The sequence below is a fragment of the Desmodus rotundus genome, chromosome 8 (assembly GCF_022682495.2).
Source record: "Desmodus rotundus isolate HL8 chromosome 8, HLdesRot8A.1, whole genome shotgun sequence".
NCBI lineage: Eukaryota > Metazoa > Chordata > Mammalia > Chiroptera > Phyllostomidae > Desmodus > Desmodus rotundus.
Window position 1 is genome coordinate 60,081,284 of NC_071394.1, and position 21,379 is coordinate 60,102,662.

At 40.7% G+C, this 21,379-nt stretch overlaps 1 protein-coding gene and 1 long non-coding RNA gene across 2 annotated transcripts in view; one reads left to right on the forward strand and one right to left on the reverse strand.

Moving 5' to 3' along the window:
- MRPS28 (mitochondrial ribosomal protein S28) overlaps positions 1 to 20,099 on the reverse strand; it is a 97,635-nt gene extending 77,536 nt beyond the window's left edge. The window contains exon 1 of the mRNA XM_024578342.4: positions 19,872 to 20,099. Coding sequence (XP_024434110.2) covers positions 19,872 to 20,087 — 216 coding nt within the window. The 5' untranslated portion in view covers positions 20,088 to 20,099. The remainder of the gene's footprint in view (positions 1 to 19,871) is intronic.
- The window catches only part of LOC128781522 (uncharacterized), a 37,161-nt gene continuing 35,878 nt past the window's right edge, over positions 20,097 to 21,379 (forward strand). The window contains exon 1 of the long non-coding RNA XR_008427516.2: positions 20,097 to 20,242. This is a non-coding gene — a long non-coding RNA (uncharacterized lncRNA). The remainder of the gene's footprint in view (positions 20,243 to 21,379) is intronic.

The following is a 21,379-nucleotide window of genomic DNA, read 5'->3' on the forward strand; positions in this document are numbered from 1 at the left end:
CTTCCCACTTTGCCCTATGACCTTACCCCTCCCTGTGGCTGATAGCTCATCCCTCTGCTCCTCCTCCTTTCTCTTACCTTCCCTTCTCTTCCTCCATGGTCTTTCTTTGCAAGACTTTCAATTGAAGCTGCCATGGTCTAAATAAAACAGCTTTATATAACAGGAAGATCCAGCACTAAATCCAATAGTTAAGCATTTATTGAAAATAACTCAGTCATCACTAGGGCCTGTTCCTAAAATAACATAATCTCCTTTATAACTCTGAAGAGATATTTGGGCTTAGTATGACAGTACATGGTATTTCCCCTTGAGTTTCAGAAAATAATTGAGTGTTCTCAAATAATATTTTCAAAGATATCTTGAGATTTTTAGTAAATCTGTTGTGAATTTATATATTATAAACTTTATAAAATTATGAATAATTATTTTTATTGAGGTATAATGACATATATTATATTAGTTTCAGGTGTACAACATGATTCGATTGTACACACAGAGAAATGATTACCATAGTAAGTCTAGTTAACATTCATCACCATTCACAGTTACTAATTTTTTTCTTGTGATGAGAATTTTTAGGATCTGTTCTCTTAGTGATTTTCAAATATGCAATACAGTTTTAACTATAAGTCAACATGCTATAAATTATATCCCATGATTTACTTAACTGACAGTTTATACCTTTTGACCCCTTCACTCATTTGCCCACCCTCCCTCATCCTCAACCTATGGCAAACACCAATCTGTTCTCTGTCATCGATGAGCTTGGAGGGTTTTTTTGTTGTTTAATTTGGGGGTTTAGTTTGTTTGTTTAGATTTCACACACAAGTGAGATAATATGTTAATTTGTTTTTCTCTGACTTACTTCACTCAGCACAATGCCCTCTAGGTCCATCCATGTTATCACAAACTATAAGATTTCCTTCTTTTTAATGGTCAACTAACTGATGGATACTTAGCTGCTGTGATGAACATGCGGGTGCATATACCATTACAAGTTATGTTTCCATTTTCTTTGGACAAATACACACAAGTGAAATTGCTGGGTCAGATAGATCTATTGTAAATTTTTTGAGGAACCTCCATACTGTTTTCCATAGTGGCGGTAACCATTTGCAATCCCACCAATAGTGCACAAAGGTTCCCTCTTCTCCACAGCCTCACCAACACTTGTTATTTCTAGTATTTTTGATAATGGCCATTTAACAGGTGTGAGGCGTTATCTTATTGTAACTTTGATATACATTTTCCTGATGATTAGTTATGTTGAGCATCTTTGTATGTACTTGTTGGCCATCCACATGTCTTCTTTGGGAAAATATCCAGACTTTTCTGTCCATTTTTAAATCAGGTTGTGTTTGTTTTGTTCTGTTTTGTTTTTGCTGTGGAGTTGTATGAGTTCTTTGTATATTTTAGACATTGACCCCTTATCAGGTATATGATTGCAAATATTTTCTGCCATTCAATTGGCAACATAATAAATTGCCTTTTTATTATGTTGATGGTTTCCTTTGCCACAAGAAGCTTTCAAATTTGATGTAGTCCCACTTGCGTATTTTTGCTTCTGTTGCTTTAGCTTTTGGTATGAGACTTAAAAAAATCATCACTAAGACTGATGCCAAGGAACTTACCACCTATTTTCTTGTAGGAGTTTTATGGTGTTAGGTCTTACGCTCAAGTCTAATCCATTTTGAGGTAATTTTTGTTTATGGTGAAAGATAGTGGTCCAGTTACATTCTTTTGATGTGGCTGTCCAGTTTTCCAAACATCATTTATTAAAGAGACTATCCTTTCCCCATTATATATTCTTGGCTCCTTTGTCATAAATTAATTTACATTGTATTGTGGGTTTATTGCTGAGCTCTCTATTCTGGTGACCCCTTGGATTAACACCTAAATTTGCTTTTCAATTGTAGACTCACTGTACCTTTAGGAAACTATAACAAATACTTAGACAAAGCCCTCCTTTGAAAAGTTGCAGTGTAGAAACATATCTGAATTCCTCATTCACTTGTCAAATGGCTCCTAAAAATAATAAATGTAGCATAGCAATGCCTTCAATCCATGCTAACAACCAACAAGTGAGCTCTTCTCCTCGTGATGTGGACACAGAGACTACAGGCACACTGTCACCTGTAGGGTGTATTATGGAGCTAATGTCTAACACTGGTTATGAAAAATGGTGCTATAGAATTCATTTGTAGAGCTGTCATAGTTAAAGCAGGTGCCTTGGAGTTGACTGCTTTCTTTAAGAACTGATCATAGGACTTCCAGCCAAGACAGAGGTATAGGCAAACACAGCTCACCTCCTCACACAACCACAACAAAATTACAACTAAACTATAGAACAACCATCACTCAGAACTGTCAGAAACCGAGTTGAATAGAAGTCTGACAACTACAGAACTAAAGTAACAGTATCTGTCCAGGTAGGAGATGCAGAGACGCGGAATGGGCTGGTCCCACACCCACGTGTGGTGGATTAAAATTCGGGAGGAATATCTGAGGAGCACAGAGCCCCAGCCCCATACCAGCCCCCCTGGCCCAGGGCTCCAGTGCCTGGAAGATAAACCCCCATAACTTCTGGCTATAAAAATCAGCAGGGTTGGAGTCAATGAAAGTAACTACTGGAATCCCAAGCAGCTCCTCTTAAAGGGGCTACAAACTAACTCAGACTCCCTCTGGGCTCCAGCATCAGGGTGGCTGCTTGAGAGGCACCAGTGGCATATGGGGAGGAAGTGAATCGTCTGGCATCAGAGCAAGAGCTGGGAGACAGTTTTCTCCCAGACAGAAAGGCTGGCAGAGTCCATTGTTCCATTTCTGAGCCTTCCCCCCACAGAGCCACAGAGCCACAAAGATAGCAGGCTGGTGCCATATCTGAGACTCCATTACCTGGCTAACACTGTTGGCTCCATAGTAGGAATCCCTGAGGCTCTACCCAACCCAGCTTATGGGCTACCCAACCTGTCAACCGTGGCTTTTCCATATGAATGGCTGGTCTCAGCTCAGGCTTCATATCTTGCTAACCCTCTCAAACAAGCAACAGCCAGCCTCAGTGAGCCCCCAGCTCCTACACCTCTGACTAGTTGCCACCCTAGGGCCAGCACTAGTAGCAGCCAGGCTGGATCAGTTTGGCTTTGCCTGGGAGCCTCCAAGCCCCATACAAGTAGTAGCCATCTCCAGATTGTTAGGTAGCTCATGTTGGGTGGGCCCGGGCAGAACACAGGTAGTGGCTGACCCTGGCCTATACCAGCCAGGATATCCAAGAGCTCGTGGACCTAGTGGACAGCTGCAGACCACACTGGAGGACCACCACCCTGCCCCTACACAACTGATCCTCCATGGAGGGCAGAGGTTGGTGGTCAGTGGTCACGGCCTATCCTTGGAGCTGACAGGCCTGGGTAAATCCCTCCCATTGACCTGTCAACAGCAATCAAGGCTCAACTACAAGAGGAAGGTGTATGCAGGCCACACAGAGGGTGCACCCTGAGAACCCTGCTCGTATGAAAGTAGAGGGTGTGCCATAGGACCCTACAGGACACCTACTACATTAGACCATCCTACTAAGACAGGGAGTCATAGCAGCTCTACCTAATACATAGAAACAAACACAGGGAGACTGCCAAAATGAGGAGACAAAGAAACATGGCCCAAATGAAACAACACATCAAAACTCCAGAAAAAGAACTAAACGAAATGGAATTGAGTAATCTATCTACTGAAGAATTCAAAACACTGGTGATAAGGGTGCTCAAGGAATGTAGTAAGGACCTCAACAGCATAAAAAAGATCCAGACAGAAATGAAGGATATACTAATGGAAATAAAGAACAATTTACAGGGAATCAACAGTAAAGTGAATGAAATCAAGGATCAAATCAATGATTTGGAACAAAAAGCAACCAATCAGAACAAGAAGAAGAAAAAAGAATCCAAAAAACTCAGGACAGTTAAAGGAGACTCTGGGACAACTTCAAGCATACCAATATTTGAATCATAGGGGTACGAGAAGGAGAAGAGAAAGAGCAAGAAATTGGACATCTATTTGAAAAAATAACGAAAGAAAACTTTTCTAATTTGATGAAGGAAATAGACATGCAGGTCCAAGAAGCACAGAGTCCCATACAAGATGGATGCAAATAGGTCCACACCACAACACATCATAATTAAAATGTCAAAGGATAAAGACAAAGAGAGAATCTTAAAAGCAGCAAGAGAAAAGCAGTTATTTACCTACAAGGGAGCTCCCATATGACTGTCAGCTGATTTCTCAAAAGAAATTTTGCAGGCAAGAAGGGACTGCCAAGAAATATTCAAAGTGATGAAAAGCAGAGACCTACAGCCAAGATTGCTCTACCCAGCAAACCTATCATTTAGAATTGAAGGGCTGATAAAGAGCTTCCCTGACAAGAAAAAAAACTAAAGGAGTTCATCATCACCAAACCACTATTATATGAAATGTTAAAGGGACTTATTTAAGAAAACGGTCAAAACTATGAACAATAAAATGGCACTAACCACATGCCTATTAACAATGGAATCAAAAAAACAAACTAGGCAAACAAAAAGAAGAGAAAGAATCATGGATATGGACAGCGTTTCGATGGTTGTCAGATGGGGTAGGGGTTGGGAAGAATGGGTGAAGAGGTGAGGGGATTAAGAAGTGCAAACTGGCCCCGGCTGGTGTGGCTCAGTGGATTGAGAGCCATCCTGCAAACCAAAGGGTCCCTGTTAAGATTCTCAGTCTAGGGCACATGCCTGGGTGGTGGGCCAGGTCCCTGGTGGGGGGGGGGGGGGGGGCGCATGAGAGGCAACCACACATTGATGTTCCTCTCCCTCTTTCTCCTTCCCTTCCTCTCTCTATAAATAAATAAATAAAACCTTTTTTTTAAAAAAAGAGTACAAATTGGTAGTCACAAACGAGCCATGAGGATGTAGAGTATAGGAAATGGAATACCAAATAACTTATACATATGACCCATGGACATGCATAAAGGTGTGGGGATTGCCTGAGGGAGATGGGGTGCTGGGGCGGGGCAAAGGGAGAAAAATTAAGACAACTGTAACAGTATAATCAATAAAATATAATTTAAAAAAGAAAAGAAAGTGACCTCCAGGGGAGATGAGGAGAGAGTCCTTGTGTCCTGGGCCACCCCCAGTCTCATGTGGCCTCATCAGCAGAGAATTCCCTCTATGGGGAAGCCTTTAGAAAGGAAACATTATGTCACACTGTGGTCTCGCCCTCTGTAAAGAACATTTGATGGCATGTTTCTCAGCATGTACTTCTAACCCTCTTTACAGTTTTCAATTAGAATAAAAAAACAATGTACATTGAAAACAGTCTAGGGGACTTCCAGCTAAGATGGAAGCTTAGGTAGACACACTGTGCCTCCTCGTACAACCAAAAGGACAACAACAATTTAAAAACAAAGAACAGCCAAAACTGACAGAAAATCGAACTGTATGGAAGTCCAACAACCAAGGAGATAAAGAAGAAACATTCATCCAGACCAGCAGGAGGAGCAGAGATGGGCAGCTGGGGCGGAGAGGACACACGGCAAGGCGGCGGCTGGCAGAACCAGCGAGGTGGCAGATTGTGGAGCGGGGAGCGGGGTGGGCAAAGCTGCAGCTGGCTGGCAAGGCAGCAGCTGGTAGACCTGGCTACAGACTGCGCAACCCAGGGTTCCAGCTTGGGGAAATAAAGCTTCAAACCATTGACTGAGAACACCTGTAGGGGTTGAGGCGTCAGCTGGAGAAACTCCCAGCCTCACAGGGGAGGTCATTGGACAAACCCACAGGGGTCTAGAGCGAGCACAAACCCACCCACTCAGGAAGCAGCACCAGAAAGGCCCAATTTGATTGTGGGTAGCAGAGGGAGTGACTGCAAACCAGGGGAGAGCAGAGCAAGCGCCATTGCTCCCTCTCAGACCCCTCCCCCACATACAGCATCACACCACAGCAACCAGCGTTACTCTGCCCTAGTGAACACCTAAGGCTCCGCCCCCATACGTAACAGGCGTGCCAAGACAAAAAAAAAAGGCCCAAATGAAAGAACAGATCAAAGCTCCAGAAAAAATACAACTAAGCCACGAAGAGACAGCCAACCTATCAGATGCACAGTTCAAAACACTGGTAATCAGGATGCTCACAGAATTGGTTGAATTTGGTCACAAGTTAGATGAAAAAATGAAGGCCATGCTAAGAGAAACAAAGGAAAATGTACAGGGAACCAATAGTGATGGGAAGGAAACTGGAACTCAAATCAACACTGTGGACCAGAAGGAAGAAAGAAACATCTAACCAGAAAAGAACGAAGAAACAAGAATTCAAAAAAAAAGAGGAGAGGCTTAGGAACCTCCAGGACATCTTTCAACAGTCCAACATCCGAATTATAGGGGTGCCAGAAGGAGAAGAGGAAGAGCAAGAAATTGAAAACTTATTTGAACAAATAATGAAGGAGAACTTCCCTACTCTGGCAAAGGAAATAGACTTCCAGGAAGCCCAGGAAGCTCAGAGAGTCCCAAAGAAGCTGGACCCAAGGAGGAAAACACCAAGGCACATCATAGTTACATTACCCAAGATTACACAGAAGGAGAGAATCCTAGAAGCAGCAAGAGAAAAGGACACAGTTACCTACAAAAGAGTTCCCATAAGACTGTCAGCTGACTTCTCCAAAGAGACCTTACAGGCAAGAAAGGGCTGGCAAGAAGTATTCCAAGTCATGAAAGGCAAGGACCTACATCCAAGATTGCTCTATCCAGCAAAGCTTTCATTTAGAATGGAAGGGCAGATAAAGTGCTTCTCAGACAAGGTCAAGTTCAAGGAGTTCATCACCACCAAGCCCTTATTATATGAAATGTTAAAGGGACTTATCTAAGAAAAAGAAGATAAAAAACATGAACAGTAAAAATGACAGCAAACTCACAGTTATTAACAACCACACCTAAAACAAAAACAAAAGCAAACTAAGCAAACAACTAGAACAGAAACATAACCACAGAAATGGAGCTCACATGGAGGGTTATCAACAAGGGAGTGGGAGGGGGAGAGAGGGGGGAAGGTACAGAGAATAGGTAGCATAAATGGTAGGTAGAAAATAGACAGGGGGAGGGTAAGAATGGTATAGGAAATGTAGAAGCCGAAGAACTTATATGTATGATCCATGGACATGAACTATGGAGGGGGGGGGATGTGGGAAGAAGGGGTTGTGCAGGACAGAGGGGAGTGAAGGGGGGACAACTGTAATAGCATAATCAATAAAATATATTTTAAAAAAATAATAAAAACAGTCTAGTTTCCTAAGTTCATTTTCTGTTCCTACAAAATCTAACTTCTTATATAGTGAAAAAAAAAAAACATCGTATTTGCCACTATAACTACTTTTGGACACTCACAGGAAATGCTGAGTAAATGCTATTAAAGCAGTAAAAGTTAATTGACATAAGATAACAAGATGCACTAGAATTATACAAGAAATAACATAATCCTTAAATAAAGAGTATTGTCATCTTGACAGAAAATTATTTTTAAATTTGTTCTCTCCCTAGTTATCTGGTATGAACTGTTACTTGGTGTTAATAATGTTAGCGAAAGTTGGCAGGAACTCCAAAAACTAGAGCTGATATGAGTTTGGCTATTCCATCTTCTTCTCTAAACTGAAGTAAGTGAAATATGTGATAAATGTGACATTACTACAAAATATAAGAAAACCCAGAACAAGTAAACAGAAATATTTGTGTCACTTTATAGGAGAATATTTATACCAAATAATTCCCAAACTAATTTCTATTGAGTCTATTTCAGTGTTACTAAAGATCAAGAGATAGTGTCAATTGAAGAGAGATTTGAATAAATCACAGAAAAAAAAAGAACTGATCATAGAACTCAGATTTTCTAAGTATTCCTGTTATTCTGCTGCACTGTTTTGTTTTTTTTTTAAATCTTCACCCAAGGATATGTTTATTGATATACAGATAGAGGAAGGAGAGAGAGGGGGAGGGAGGGAGAGAGGGAGAGAGGAAGAGAGGGAGACAGGGAGAGAAAGAGAGAAAAAAACACTGATGTGAGATAGAATCATCGATCGGTGCCTCCCTTACACGCCCCAACCAGGGATAGAACCTAAAACCTAGGCATGTGCCCTGACTGGGGATCGAACCCATAACCTTTTGGTGCATGGGACAACGCTTCAACCAACTGAACCACCCGGCCAGATCCTGCTACACTATTTTCTCCCTTTGAAGACTGAAAGTGAAACAGGACCCTCCAGGCTGAATGGGGAAAGGTAAAGGGATAACAGGTATAGGGAATAGTACCACTTTGATTCATTCATTCATCAAATATGTGTTGAATACTGGGTGCCTGTCACGCACAAGCTCTGGTCTAGCCTTGATATAAATATCTGTGAAATGGTATAGGAATACAGAGTTAAATCAACATGAGATTAAGGTCTAAAAAAAAAAGTTGTTGAAAACAATTGCTATGCTCACTTAGGTTGTAAACAGTGTTAACACTGCAGGCTAAGCGGATTAGACATTATCCTACAAGCAGGTTTTGCTTTAGGTTTTGCTCAAAAGAGGTTTTGCTTTAATGGGGCGACTATTTGTTGCTTGTTTTAAAAAGAAGACTTTAGAAACAGTGTGCAAGACGGACCAAAGAGGGAAAAGATAAAAAGAATGTAAATTGTTGAGAAGCTCCTCCAATTAAGTAGGTAGGAAATGATAAAGGGCGGACGCTGCAGTTGTAGCCATAGGAATACAGAAAGGACACAGATCTATTTACCACACAGCGCAGCAAGGTCTTGATCTCCAACTGGCTGTAGAAAATAAGGGAGACAGGGAGCCGTGGACAAGGCACAAAAGCCGTGCTGAAGAAGTAAAAGGGCAAGTTAGTTTTGCACACTTTGGGTTGTGCAACCCATAAATTTCATGGAACAATCGCTCTCTGGAAGGCAGTTAAAAATAACAGTGTGTATATTCATACACATTCTTTTATAAATTTACACATAGGTTTATAGTGATATCATATAGAGATATAACCCCTTAAAAGAAAAGTATCAAATGCTAACTGTGATAATTTCTGTATAGAGCTATATTTTCTTTATATTACTTATTATAGAAATCTAGAACACAAAAACTATCATTTAAAATTTTCATATATACTTAGCATATATATATTGTCACTATCACGCATATGAGGGCATGTAATATATAGCTTGGGATCAGTGACTATTCATTCTAAAGGAAATGAGATATCAACTAGCCCAACTATCCTATTTTACACATGGGTACCATACCTAATATTCAAAGTTACATGATATACTCAACAATGACTCTTAAATACAAGTTACCTCAGAAAACTGAAAATAGAAACATTATAAAAAAAACTTAAAAAGAAGAAAACAGTACAGCAGAAAAACAAATACTTAGGAAACCTAAGTTCTGTGTCCAATTCAGCCATTAAATAGCTAAAAAAATCTTGAATAAGTCATTTAACCTCTGTTGGGCTTTGTCTTCCCATCTGTAAATAAAAGAATTGGATACTTATAATTTTAGCATCCAAAATTTAGTATCCAAAATTTTAGTATAATTTTAGTATTAATTCTTAAATATTCTAAAATATAAAAAGGATTTTATAAAGTAATAAACATTAAAAGTGGAAGACAAATCCTACCCAATTTGCACTCACAAACATTAACAACAAAAATAATGAAATGGTGTGTATATTTTACTTTATGCTAGTTAGCTAGAAAAAATTTCTATGTGTGTCTTCTCCAATAGGTACTACTTTTAAAATGACTCTCTTCTATTAACTGTGCAGCAACACCTTTTGTTTCCTCAACCCTAACCCATAAATGTGATGCTCATAACAAGGTTCTTTTATTAAAATAAATGAATTAGTCACTGAAGATGGCAGAATGAGTACTTATATTTACCTCTTTCTCCTTAAGTCCTATTAAATGATGGCAAAGAATGAATGAAAAAAATCAGAAGCCCTCAATATTGAAGAGAACAGAATGGAGACAAAAAGCACACAAGGCACTTCACAATGTTCTAGTGGACAGAGTATGTGGAAGAGTGGCAATTAATAAAGCAGAAGGAGGGAAGCTGCAGCTAAAATACATGTGGAAGGATGAAGCTGTGAAAAGAAGTCAGTCTATTTTGAAGAAAGGTGGGGGACTCAGTCCTGTGGGAATTACAGAAGAGACTGAGAAGAGAGGCTGAAAACAAGGGGAATAATGAATAGAATATACGCAGCACAGTCAATTTTCTGTCAAGTACAAAATACCTGGCAGTAGGGCACTTAGTACCCTGGCAAATTAATAACATTCAATGTTTTTTTCCCTCTTCTCTACAAGATAATTGAATAAATTGTCTAGAGAAGAATTAAGTTTGGGAGGGCTAGTTATGGAGCAATAGACCACTTACCCAAGCAGTAAAGAAAAGAATCAAAATGACAGCTGTTCGACTAAGTCTGAACAGTTAGTACAGACTAAAGCAGGAGAGCTTCCACTGGAGGGCTCTCTGCAGGGTGACCACAGGGATCCAATCCTGGCTCGGAGGCTTGGGCAGTGCCTTCTGACTCTGTGCTACTGTTAACTTGACTATAAAATGGGTGAATAATTATACATATTTATAGGATTGCCATGAGGAGTAAATAAGTACATAGCTCTTGAACAGTACCTAAAAAATGTAGGTTTAAAAAATTAATCAATTTCTTACAGACTGAGTAACCACGAAGTTTTACTGACAAACTTGGTAGCTGAAAATGACAATGTCTAGAGACACATTTAATTGTAACGACTGTGGCTGCTACTGGAACCTACTATATAGCTACCAGGGATGCTGTTAAACATCCTACAAGGCATAGAACAACCCCCACAACAGAGAATTATCTAACCAGAAATGTCACTTGTGGCAAGGCTGAAAAGCTCTGGACTAACTGGACCCCATAGAACCCAGCAGACCAGGTGTCAGAGCAATGTGAGTGCATTAAGGAGGTGTTGGGAACCGCCCTGCCTGGTTTCAGAAGCTGTAAACCCCCACGGCTAAGGCTGAGTCAGAGACCTTGGGACCATAAGCCACTAAGGAGACAAAGCTTATCTCCCTGGCAGGGATGCTGCCTCTGCCCCTCTTACTTCACCCTGCTTGGCCCCAAGCCTGACCAGTTAGTCAATGACAGGTAAGATTCCTCAAGGGAGGGATGCCCTAAGACAGGCATGGTCACAAAAAAGGCCCACAGGGAAGGACAAGGGGGGGCTGTAGAAAAAGGGGGTGATGGACCCTCACCCCTCGGCTTTGACACAGCCTGAGTCCTCATTCTGTCTGCAAGAAGTCTCCTAATCTCTTGGCTACCTTACTTCCCCTGCCTGACTTAAGCCTGAAACAATGACAGAGGGCAGTGCAGTCCTGTGCTGGAAAGGGCGGATTCCCCCCCAGGCGATCAGGCCTAAGAAAGAATGCATAAAACCCTGTGAAACCTGCTTTGTTTATACCCTCAATTTAAATGATAAGGGTCCAAGCATGAAATGAGTTTGTTTCCCAAAATCTTATAGCCCTTTAGCTAACTGACCTTAACTCAGAATAAGCCCTCAGAGTTCTTTGTCTGTCATCTATTGTTTGATCCTTATTGCCTGACAATGATTGATGAGCTTTACCTGTATTCCTGTGCAAACTGAACCCAATAAAAGCCCATTGAGGAAAAGGCTCTTGGCCCTTCTCCTTTGAGAGATCGGCCACCTTTCCTCCCCAAGCAGATCATGTCTTGGTAGACTTATTCTCATCCATGGCAGATGGCGGGGGGCGGGGCTCTGCAGGTGGAGCCCCCCCTCCCCAGGAGGGTCTACGGAAGAGTAGTGATTCCAGGATGTCAGAATGTCTATCAGGTGGTCCAGACTCAGTATGAAGAGATGGAGATCCAGAAAAAAGGTTGACAGACTGGTAGATAAAGGTGTAATCACGGATCTGGAGACCATGATGAGGGTAAACTGTGGTCCAAGAAAGGGCTCAGGAGTTTGAGAACTTGAAGATAAGATCATTCCAGGTGATAATGATATAGAAATTATGGTATCGGGTTGGCCAAAAGGTCTGTATGGTTTTTTCCATAATAAAAGACACATTTTTCATTTTCACTAATAACTTGATTTATTTGGATATTTTGAGTGTGTCAGCTATCTCCCGTGGGGGGGGGCTATCTCCCGTGTGGTATAATGTTGACTGTTCTCAATGAATGTCTCAATTTGATCACTATCAACTTCAACTGCTCTACCTGACTGTGGAGCATCATCCAATAAGAAATCTCTAGCATGAAACTTTGCACACCACTTTTGACATGTTCAATCACTCACAGCACCTTCTCCATACACTGCACAAATCTATTTTTTAGTGCTTCAATTACACTTTTAGCTTTCTTGAAATAATAAAGCATAACATGCTGAAAATGTTAGGTATTTTCTTCCATCTTCAATATTAAAATGGCTACAAAAATTCACTGATTTTAATATATTTTTAAATGCATGCCAATATGACAGCTGTCACTATACAATCTAATAAAATTGTTCCCTATGAAGTTAAAGATAACTAAGCACTACTAGAGGCATTTTATGGAAAAACCAAACAAGTTTTTGGCCAACCCACTATACCTGCAAGTGAAAGAAACTGGAAATGAAGGGGTTAGAATATGATATGGCAAAACTGTGCTGCCAAAGTGCTGGAAAAGTCATCATTGTCATGTGAAGTCAAAGAAGGAGCAAGTATGAAGAGGAAAAGAGAAAAGCTGTGCCCTTATCTATGGAGGGAGGGCTATTAAGGTAGCAAAGGCCAAGTGGAAGACCCTAGAATTCCCCGCCTACCGAATAACTACATTGAAGGCTACACTGCATTCCTGGAGGCACTGCAGCAATTAGTGCCACAAGGACGTGAAGGTGCCGTGTGGGGGGATTCCCACCACATGCCCATTCACTTGCTTATGTGGCCCTGCAGAAAAGATGTTCTTAGAGAAGGACAATTTACTATCATAAACTTAATCAAGTGACAATTGCAGTTGCAGCTATTATTCCAGATGTGATTTCATAGCTAGAGCAAATCGAATATCCCCCCCAGCACCTGATAGGCAATAACTGATCTAACAAATGCTTTCTTTTCCTAGACCTGCAAGTAATAACTATATACCTCATGGTTATACAAATTCTCCAGCTCTATGTCACAACATCGTCTACAAGGACTTTGATGGCTACTCCATTCCACGGGACATCATGCTGGTCCACTACACATGCTGATTGAGCCTGGAATAAGAAAACTGCAACTATTCTAGACACATGGTAAGTCAAGTATGCCAGAGGATGAGAAATAAACCCCACAAAAATGCCAGGCCTTGATGACATTCCTGGGGCCAGTGGTCTGGGTTATGTTGGGATACCCTTTCTTACCACTAGAAAAAAGCTCAATGCCTAGTGGGTCTCTCTCTTTTTTTTAAATCCTTACCCAAGGATATGTTTACTGATTTTAGAAAGTGAGGGAGAGAGAATGTGAGAGAGAGAGAGAGAGACAGACAGACAGACACTGATGTGAGAAAGAAACGTGGATCAGTTGCTTCCTCTCCACACCCCAACCAGGGATTGAACCTGCAACCTAGGCATGTGCCCTGACCAGAGATCAAACCTGCAGCCTTTTTGTGTACAGGACAATGCTCTAACTAACTGAGCCACTCAGCCAGGGCTCTAGTGGGTCTCTTTGAATTCTGGAGGCGACAAATACCTTATTTGAACATGCTTCTCCAACTTTACCAACTCAAAAAGCTGCCAATTCTGAGTGGGGCCCAGAACAAGACATGGCTCTGCAACAGGTCCAGGCCACCCGACAAGCTATTCTACTGCTTGGCATTTACAACCTGGCACATGTGGTGGTGCTTGGAAGCGTGTGCCCCATACAAACGCAGAATGGAGACTCTAACAGACCTCTCCAGGAGACTCACAGGGCAGAGCTGCGACAGCCCGGTAGGACAGTGGTGAAGGAATAGCTTCCCAGTGGGCAGAATGTTGAGCAGTGCACCCAAGTGATCCTTTTGCCTGGACAAATACATGGCTAAAGTATAGATTTATGCTGATTTGTGTGAAGTGACTAATGATTTTGCTGGATGGTCAGGGATTTATGAGGAACATGATTAGAAAACGGATGACAAGACTGTCTGGGAAAGACATATAAACAGACCTCTATGAATCGACACAAAGTGAGAAAATAAATGAGTCATATGTGAATGATTTTTTCAGCAGAGAGGAATTTTAATAATTGGGGGACATGGTAACCAGTCCTGTAGATGTCAGTCAACCTCTTTCCTTAGCTATTCCTGTCCCTCACACATGGGTTCAAGAACAAAGTGGTCATGGCAGCGGGGATGTGCTTCTGTTTTAGAAGTCAGAGGGTACCTCAACATGTCCCAGACCATTGTCCAACTAGAAATATCACCATGGTGGTAGGACCCTGAATTTTTGTGGGATGGAGCTTGTGTGGATTTAGAAACAATGACTTCTACTTGCCCAGGTTGATCTGGCTACCAACACTGCTAAATGACCAAGTGCCAAGAACACAGACCAGTACTAAGCTTCCAATATAACATCACTCTCTGGAACAATCAGCCAGCCACCAGGTGGCAGGTTGATTTACATAGGACCATTCTAAATGAATGTATTATCACTGGAATAGATACTCTGAACATGGATTTGCCTTCCCTGCCCACAAAGCTTCTATCAAAAGCACTATTCATAAACAGAGAATTTTGTATTCGTTGTTATAGTACTCCGCACAGCATTGCCTCTAACCAAAGAAATCATTTTACAGGAAATGATGTGGGAAAATGGGCTTAGGCTTACAGAATTCACTGGTCATTTCAATGCTGGACCTGACAGACTAATGAAATGATTTTTTAAAAATTAAACTTTCTATTTTGAGACCATTGTAAATACATACTCAATTTTAAGAAATAATACATGGAAAACCCCTACACCGTTTACCCAGTTCTTCCAATGGTAACATCTTGTAAGACACAGGAAACTGATTTCACCAGTTTTTATACAATTTCATCACATGTGGAGGTTCCTGCATTCACCACCACCACCCTGTTGCAGGATAGTTCCAGCACCATAAGGACACCTTGCGATGTCCTTTTAAGCTCTCTATCTCCCTTCTGCTATCTCCTCTTCCCTAACATCTACTGATCTGTTCTCCATCTCTATGATTCTGTCATTTCAAGAATGTTACTCAAATGGAATCACATGATATAAAACATAACCCTTTGTTTACTGCCTTTTCCACCCAACGTGATTCCCTTGAGAGTCATTCAAGCTGATGTGTATCAATTGCTTGTTCCTTTTTATTGCCAAGTAGTATTCCATGGTACAGATGGACCAAAGTTTGTCTAACCATTGCTCAGCTGAAGGACATCCGGGCTGTTTCCAGTTTGGGCTATTACAAGTAAAACCGTTAAGAACATTTGTGAATAGCTCTTTATACGAAAGCACTGTAGGTTTTAATTTCTCTGGGATCAATACTCTCTGCCTCAGTGTGCACTTATTTCCCTTGGGAGAACACAACATCTCAACTAGGTCAGGGGACTTGTTGAGTCACCTACTCCTGGGCAGAGTGTCTACCATTCATCCTCTGTCCATTGCAAACACCAGAGTTTCCAAAGGTTTAAACTGAATCAACCCTGTTGAATTTTATTCCCAAATCCCTACAAACCAGGCTCCACTCAAATGTGGATTTCCTTTATTTCCTGTTATTTAATGCCAGTCAAAATAAACCTAAGAGTTATAATCGTGTTACAAAATTTAATATAATTACAAGAAAAATTTAATGTGGCTTTAGAAAAAAACAAAGTAAAACAAAATCCAAACACATTAAAAGGAGGGAGTGAGATTACTGAGCAAAAGCGAGACTTAAGAAAGATATATAAATACTAAAACCTAATGCTGATCTGAGAAGTCATAAGAGTCTGATTGTTTATAATCAAATCATATGACTACACATGAAACAAATACATGCAGAATATTTTCATTCTTCTCCTTTAGAAAGGTATAGTATTATTTATAAGCATTTTATTGGTATTGGTAAAAACTTACTTTCCCTAGAGATTTATATCTACTTCAACACACTCTTTCACTGTCTTTATATTAACTGGTCATTTCCTTTAAACATGCTTTGAAATGTTAGATTGCACTATGATACTGAAGATTTCAGAAGATTTTTATTACTAACTCAGAAATAAGGCTCCTAGAATCCCCTAATGTAAAACCAGAGGCACCATGGTTAAAACCAGAAAAGTTTTCAACATTCCTTTACATGTAAGTTTTTCAAATATGGGTATAATTTTTAAAGTTGCCAATATAATACTAGTATGAAAACAGTGTTAAATAAAACTATATGATATTACCACTATATTAACTTAGCACACTTAAAACTTACACTAAAAATATGAGACTTTTCCACCTTATAGTGAAACAAATCCAGTAAATAAACTGTAGTTTTGGGTTTTCCCAGTATTCTGAAAATATAAAATACCTGTTAAAAATTCTCTGGTCTGGAATATTCCAGCATTTTGAAGTAAAAAATGCCAATAAAAATATTCATGATAAAATTAAAAGTAACATTTTAAAAATATTTGCATAAAGTCTATTTAATATATCACTAAAATGAAACTATAAACTGTCTTGTAACATCAATATTCTACATAGATAAGCTAAAATAGTAAAATGTTATCCTCCATCTTAAAACAATAAAATGTTCTATTGTGTGGCCTTAAACACTCTTGCAAATCATTTTTTCACTGTGCTGAAGAGTAATATGCCATCCTCTACCCTTAAGAAACAGTAATACTCATATAGTAGAAAACCAATTCTTTGCTCAATTATTGCCACCTTGTGGCTGTACGATGGATGGGTGATCAGCTACAGCACAGCTCTCAGTTTAACAGGTTCTACAAATCTCCACAGACCTAAGAGGGTTAACGGTTCTAAAACACTTTAAAAAAATAAATTAAATTAAAAAAAAGACAGAAAGCTAACAGACTTAAAATACATATCTTTTACTAGTCCTCTATACATGTTTTGTTGGTTACAGAAATGAAAAGAACTTGGCCCTTACCCTGGGGGTAGGGGGGTGTGTGGGGAACTAGTTGAAGACAGATGCATAAACCAATATTAAAGGTAATGAAGCAAAGGAAAAGAAAAGTGGGTAAGTGAGCATGGAAAGAGGGCATCCCTCTGCACAAAACAATGGAATACGTCATGTCATTTAAATTTGACATCCTTTTCACTTAGCATAATGCTCTTCAGTTCCATCCATGCTGTCACAAAGGGTAGGAGCTCCTTCTTTCTGCTGCACACTATTCCATCGTGTAAATGTACCACAGTTTTTGGATCCACTCATTTATTCATAGGCACCTAGGTTGCTTCCAGCACTTGGCTATTGTAAATTGTGTTGCTATGAACATTGGGGTGCATAGGTTCTTTTGAATTGGTGTTTCAGGATTCTTAGGGTATAATCCCAGCAGTGGAATTGCCAGGTCAAAAGGCAGTTCCATTTTTAGTTTTCGGTGGCAATTCAAGTGAAATCAGCCAGGTGGTGAAAGACAGATACCATACGATGTGATGTACAAGTGGAAGCTAATCAACAAAACAAACAAATGAGCAAACTAGAACCAGAGACATGGAAATAAGGAACAAACTGACAGTGACCAGACAGGAGGTGAGAGAGGGTTTATAGGGGAAGGGCCATCAAGGAGCATGTATAAAGGACACATGGAAAAAGTCAAAGGGGTTATGTTCGAGGGTGGGAGGCAGGGACTGGGGGATTTGGGGGAAGGGGTAAAAATGGATACAACTGTACTTGAACAACAATAAAAAAATATGTCATTCACAGCTAAAAAAATAAATAAATTTGATATCCTTTTAAGTAGTAACATCACAGAAATTTGAGATAAGGAATTCATGAACTGTCCTTGATTAAATTCCTACCTGCAGAAAAAAGTTCCTTTAAAGGATAATTTGCTTGGCTCTTACTGAATATCACTTATTTCTGAGGCATACATATAGACACATAAGTCTGTACTTTAAGGATAAGAATTAAATCAATGGGTACACACATCCACTGACAGACCATAATTGAAACCAGCACTGTCCGAATCCAGAGCTTACACTCTGAAACAATAATAATATAGTTCAAAACTGTACCAACCAATTTGTGCATTTTTAAGTACGACTACTTGTATTTAATTAGCTTATATTTATATGTGCATATATAAAATCTCTAAAAGTTGCACTTTATAAAATATACCCTCCAGTCTTGAGAAAATGAGGAAAAGAGAAAAGGGGACTTTAACACTTCCCATAATAACCATCAATGCTATTTAAATTTTTTAAAGTAAGCAAATATTGCTTTGTAAAATTAATTTTTCAAAAATCCTGAGCACACAATAGAGATGAACTTTATTCATCCCAAGAATACTTGTCAATTAAACAGCACAAGAAACTTCAAAAAGTAAAGTGAATACCTGGCTAGGTGGCTTAGTTAGCTGGAGCATTGTCCCATACATCAAAAGGTTTCAGTTTTGATCCCTGGTCATGGCCCATACCTAGGTTGCAAGATCCATCCCAGGTTGGCCATGCATGGGAGGCAACCTATCGATATTTCGATATTTCTCCCTCACATCGATGTTTCTCTCTCCCCCTTCCTCTCTCTCTAAAATCAATAAATATATCCTCAGGTGAGGATTTAAAAAAAAATAAAGTGAAAGTTTTTTTCATAAAGTTGAATCTCTCTACACCTAATAACTGTTCATATTTCTCATCACAAATACACAAAGTCAAAAAAGCACTGAACATTTCCAATTAACATTAAAATCAAAAGTATTTACATTTATCCTATTACTCTAATTGTTTTGATCAATTATTATTCTGGATGAGCTCACAACTGATATGTTCAAACCTGTACTATTTCCATTTATAAAACTGTTTTTGAAGTTCAAACATGCACTATGTGTACAATTTATTCATTCACTCATTTGTCAAACACTTACTGAGAGCCCACTAAGGGTCAAGCACTGTGCTAGATGCCAGGTATTTTTTTTCCCTATAATCCAGGACACTACCAGTCTGTGAACTGTTTGGTACTGGTCCCCAAGGAGGTACGTAGAGATACTGTTTTCATGTAACTTAATAGTGCCAGACATCTAATTTTACGTACGCTGAATCTAATAATTTTTAAAAATCTGGCTTGCATTTATATCTATTTCTTCCATTTCTTTTATCTACCAATTCTATTGTACTTTATAAAAGTATTGTCTGAATCGGATGGGAATTTTTAAAAGTCATTTACAGAGAAGTGAGGCACAATGACAGGTTAAACTGTTTTGCTCAAGTTCATAAAGACAGTAGTTCTCTCATTTACCTATCCACTGAATTGCACTAGGCACCACACTGGAGCTACAGTCCAAAACAAGACAAGCAGAGAGCTCAGCAGCCTCTTCGGTGTGAGTCACATTCGCCCCATATTGCCTCAAGGAAGACACGAGCAAAAGAGTGTGGACGAGGCAGGTTCATATGTAAATACCGCACAAAAGAACAAGAGGAGGAAAAACAGCAACCACGTCCCCAGTTCCAAGCGGCCAGTGGGCCAAAAAGCACCCCCGATCCGCGTTCCAATCCCTACGCCAGGCCCCGCCCAGTATCTCAGCCCCACCCCCCCAAAGCCCCGCTCCTTCCAGACTCCCGGCTCCGCCGCTTAAGTCAGGGCCCGCCCGACTCAGGGCCGCACCTACCCACGCCGGGTTCCGCCCTACTCCCTTCCCGCCTGCCGCGTCTCTGGCACAGCACCTGCGTCTTACCCTCTTCCGCCCAAGCTCCTGCTGGTGCTGCAGCTCCGATTGCCGCTCCAGAGCGCTCGCGAAGCCGCCTGCGTGCGTTCTACACTCCGTGAATTCAGAACTCTCGCTTCCGGAGCCATTCTCAGTACCTGCGCCTCGACATTGCCGAGAGAAGAAGAACAAGCGCAGGAAATGACTCTCGGAAGTGCAGGCACGGGTCCGACACAGCGCCGCCATGACAGCTCCAGCTACAACCTTTGACCTTTAAACTCTCCGTCAGGTCACGGGTGGAGTAACGGAAGCTCCGCCCACCTGCCGCAAAGCACTAACGAGCGGCCGGCAAGGTGCAGTCGGCGAGGCGCAGTCAGCGCGTATTCGGAGCTGGAGGCGAGGTACGGTAACATGGGAAGACTTAAGTCATTAACTAACGGTCCACTTCTGGCAGACATCCGCTTAGTTTAGGGGGAAAGCGTTTTTCGCCCCAGGAATTTCGCCCTCCCAGGCATCCCATGGGCCTTGTCCTGCTGTAAGTTCTGTAATGCTACTACGCTCGCTGGTCCCTCCGCCTTCGCGTGCGCCCCAGGTAGGCGCTAGACTCATCCCCCACCGCTCTTCAGGTCTTAATTGGAACCAAAAATACATACTATGGTGCTCCCCCGGTTTTCTCTATTCCATTTTGCACTTCTTAATATGTCATATAGTTGACATATTAAGCTTTGTTCAGCTTCTGTACCCCCTTTGTAAATTCTCTGAGGGCAGGAATTTTGCTATTGGATGGTTGATCCCTTTTCATACATTTGTGAAATCCTGGATTCAATTTATCTGTCTTTGCCTTGTCTGCCTTTAGTCCACCCACCTCACAAAAATACTAATATGTGTGCCCTGGCTGGTGTGGCTCAGTGGATTGAGTGCGGGCCTGTGAACTAAAGGGTTGCGGAGGGGTTCTCAGTCAGGGCACATGCTGGGTTGCTGGCTAGGTTCCCAGTTGGGGGCCAGCGAGAGTCAACCACACATTAATGTTTCTTTCCCTCTCTTTCTCCTTCCCTTCTACTCTAAAAATAAATAAAATCTTAAAAAAATACTAATATTTCTGAGACCTGTTTGTCACCTATACAAATCTATAATCTTTTAGGCAATTGAGAAATTTCAGAATGTGCCTAAATAGGCACTACCAGAGCCCCTCCCAGCCCACTTCACTGGTGATTTTTCCTCCCTTTTCTTGCCAATGTTAATTCCCAGAATTAGTCCACACTCTTCAAAACTGAGCCAAACACCTTTCATAAAGTTTTGCAAATCAAGCTATCCACCCCATCTTCCACCCAACAATTTTATATTAGTTATGCAATTATTTATATGTAATTAGTTACTTTGGAGGAAGGTGGCAAGTACCCTTTCCGATTCACTTACAAGTAAGTACTTTGACAGAAGGGATTTTTATGTATGACCATAATCCCTGCTGTAATCTTGTTCTTGTCCATTGTATAATCAGATAATATATAGAGCACTAGAACTACACTAACCTTGGAATG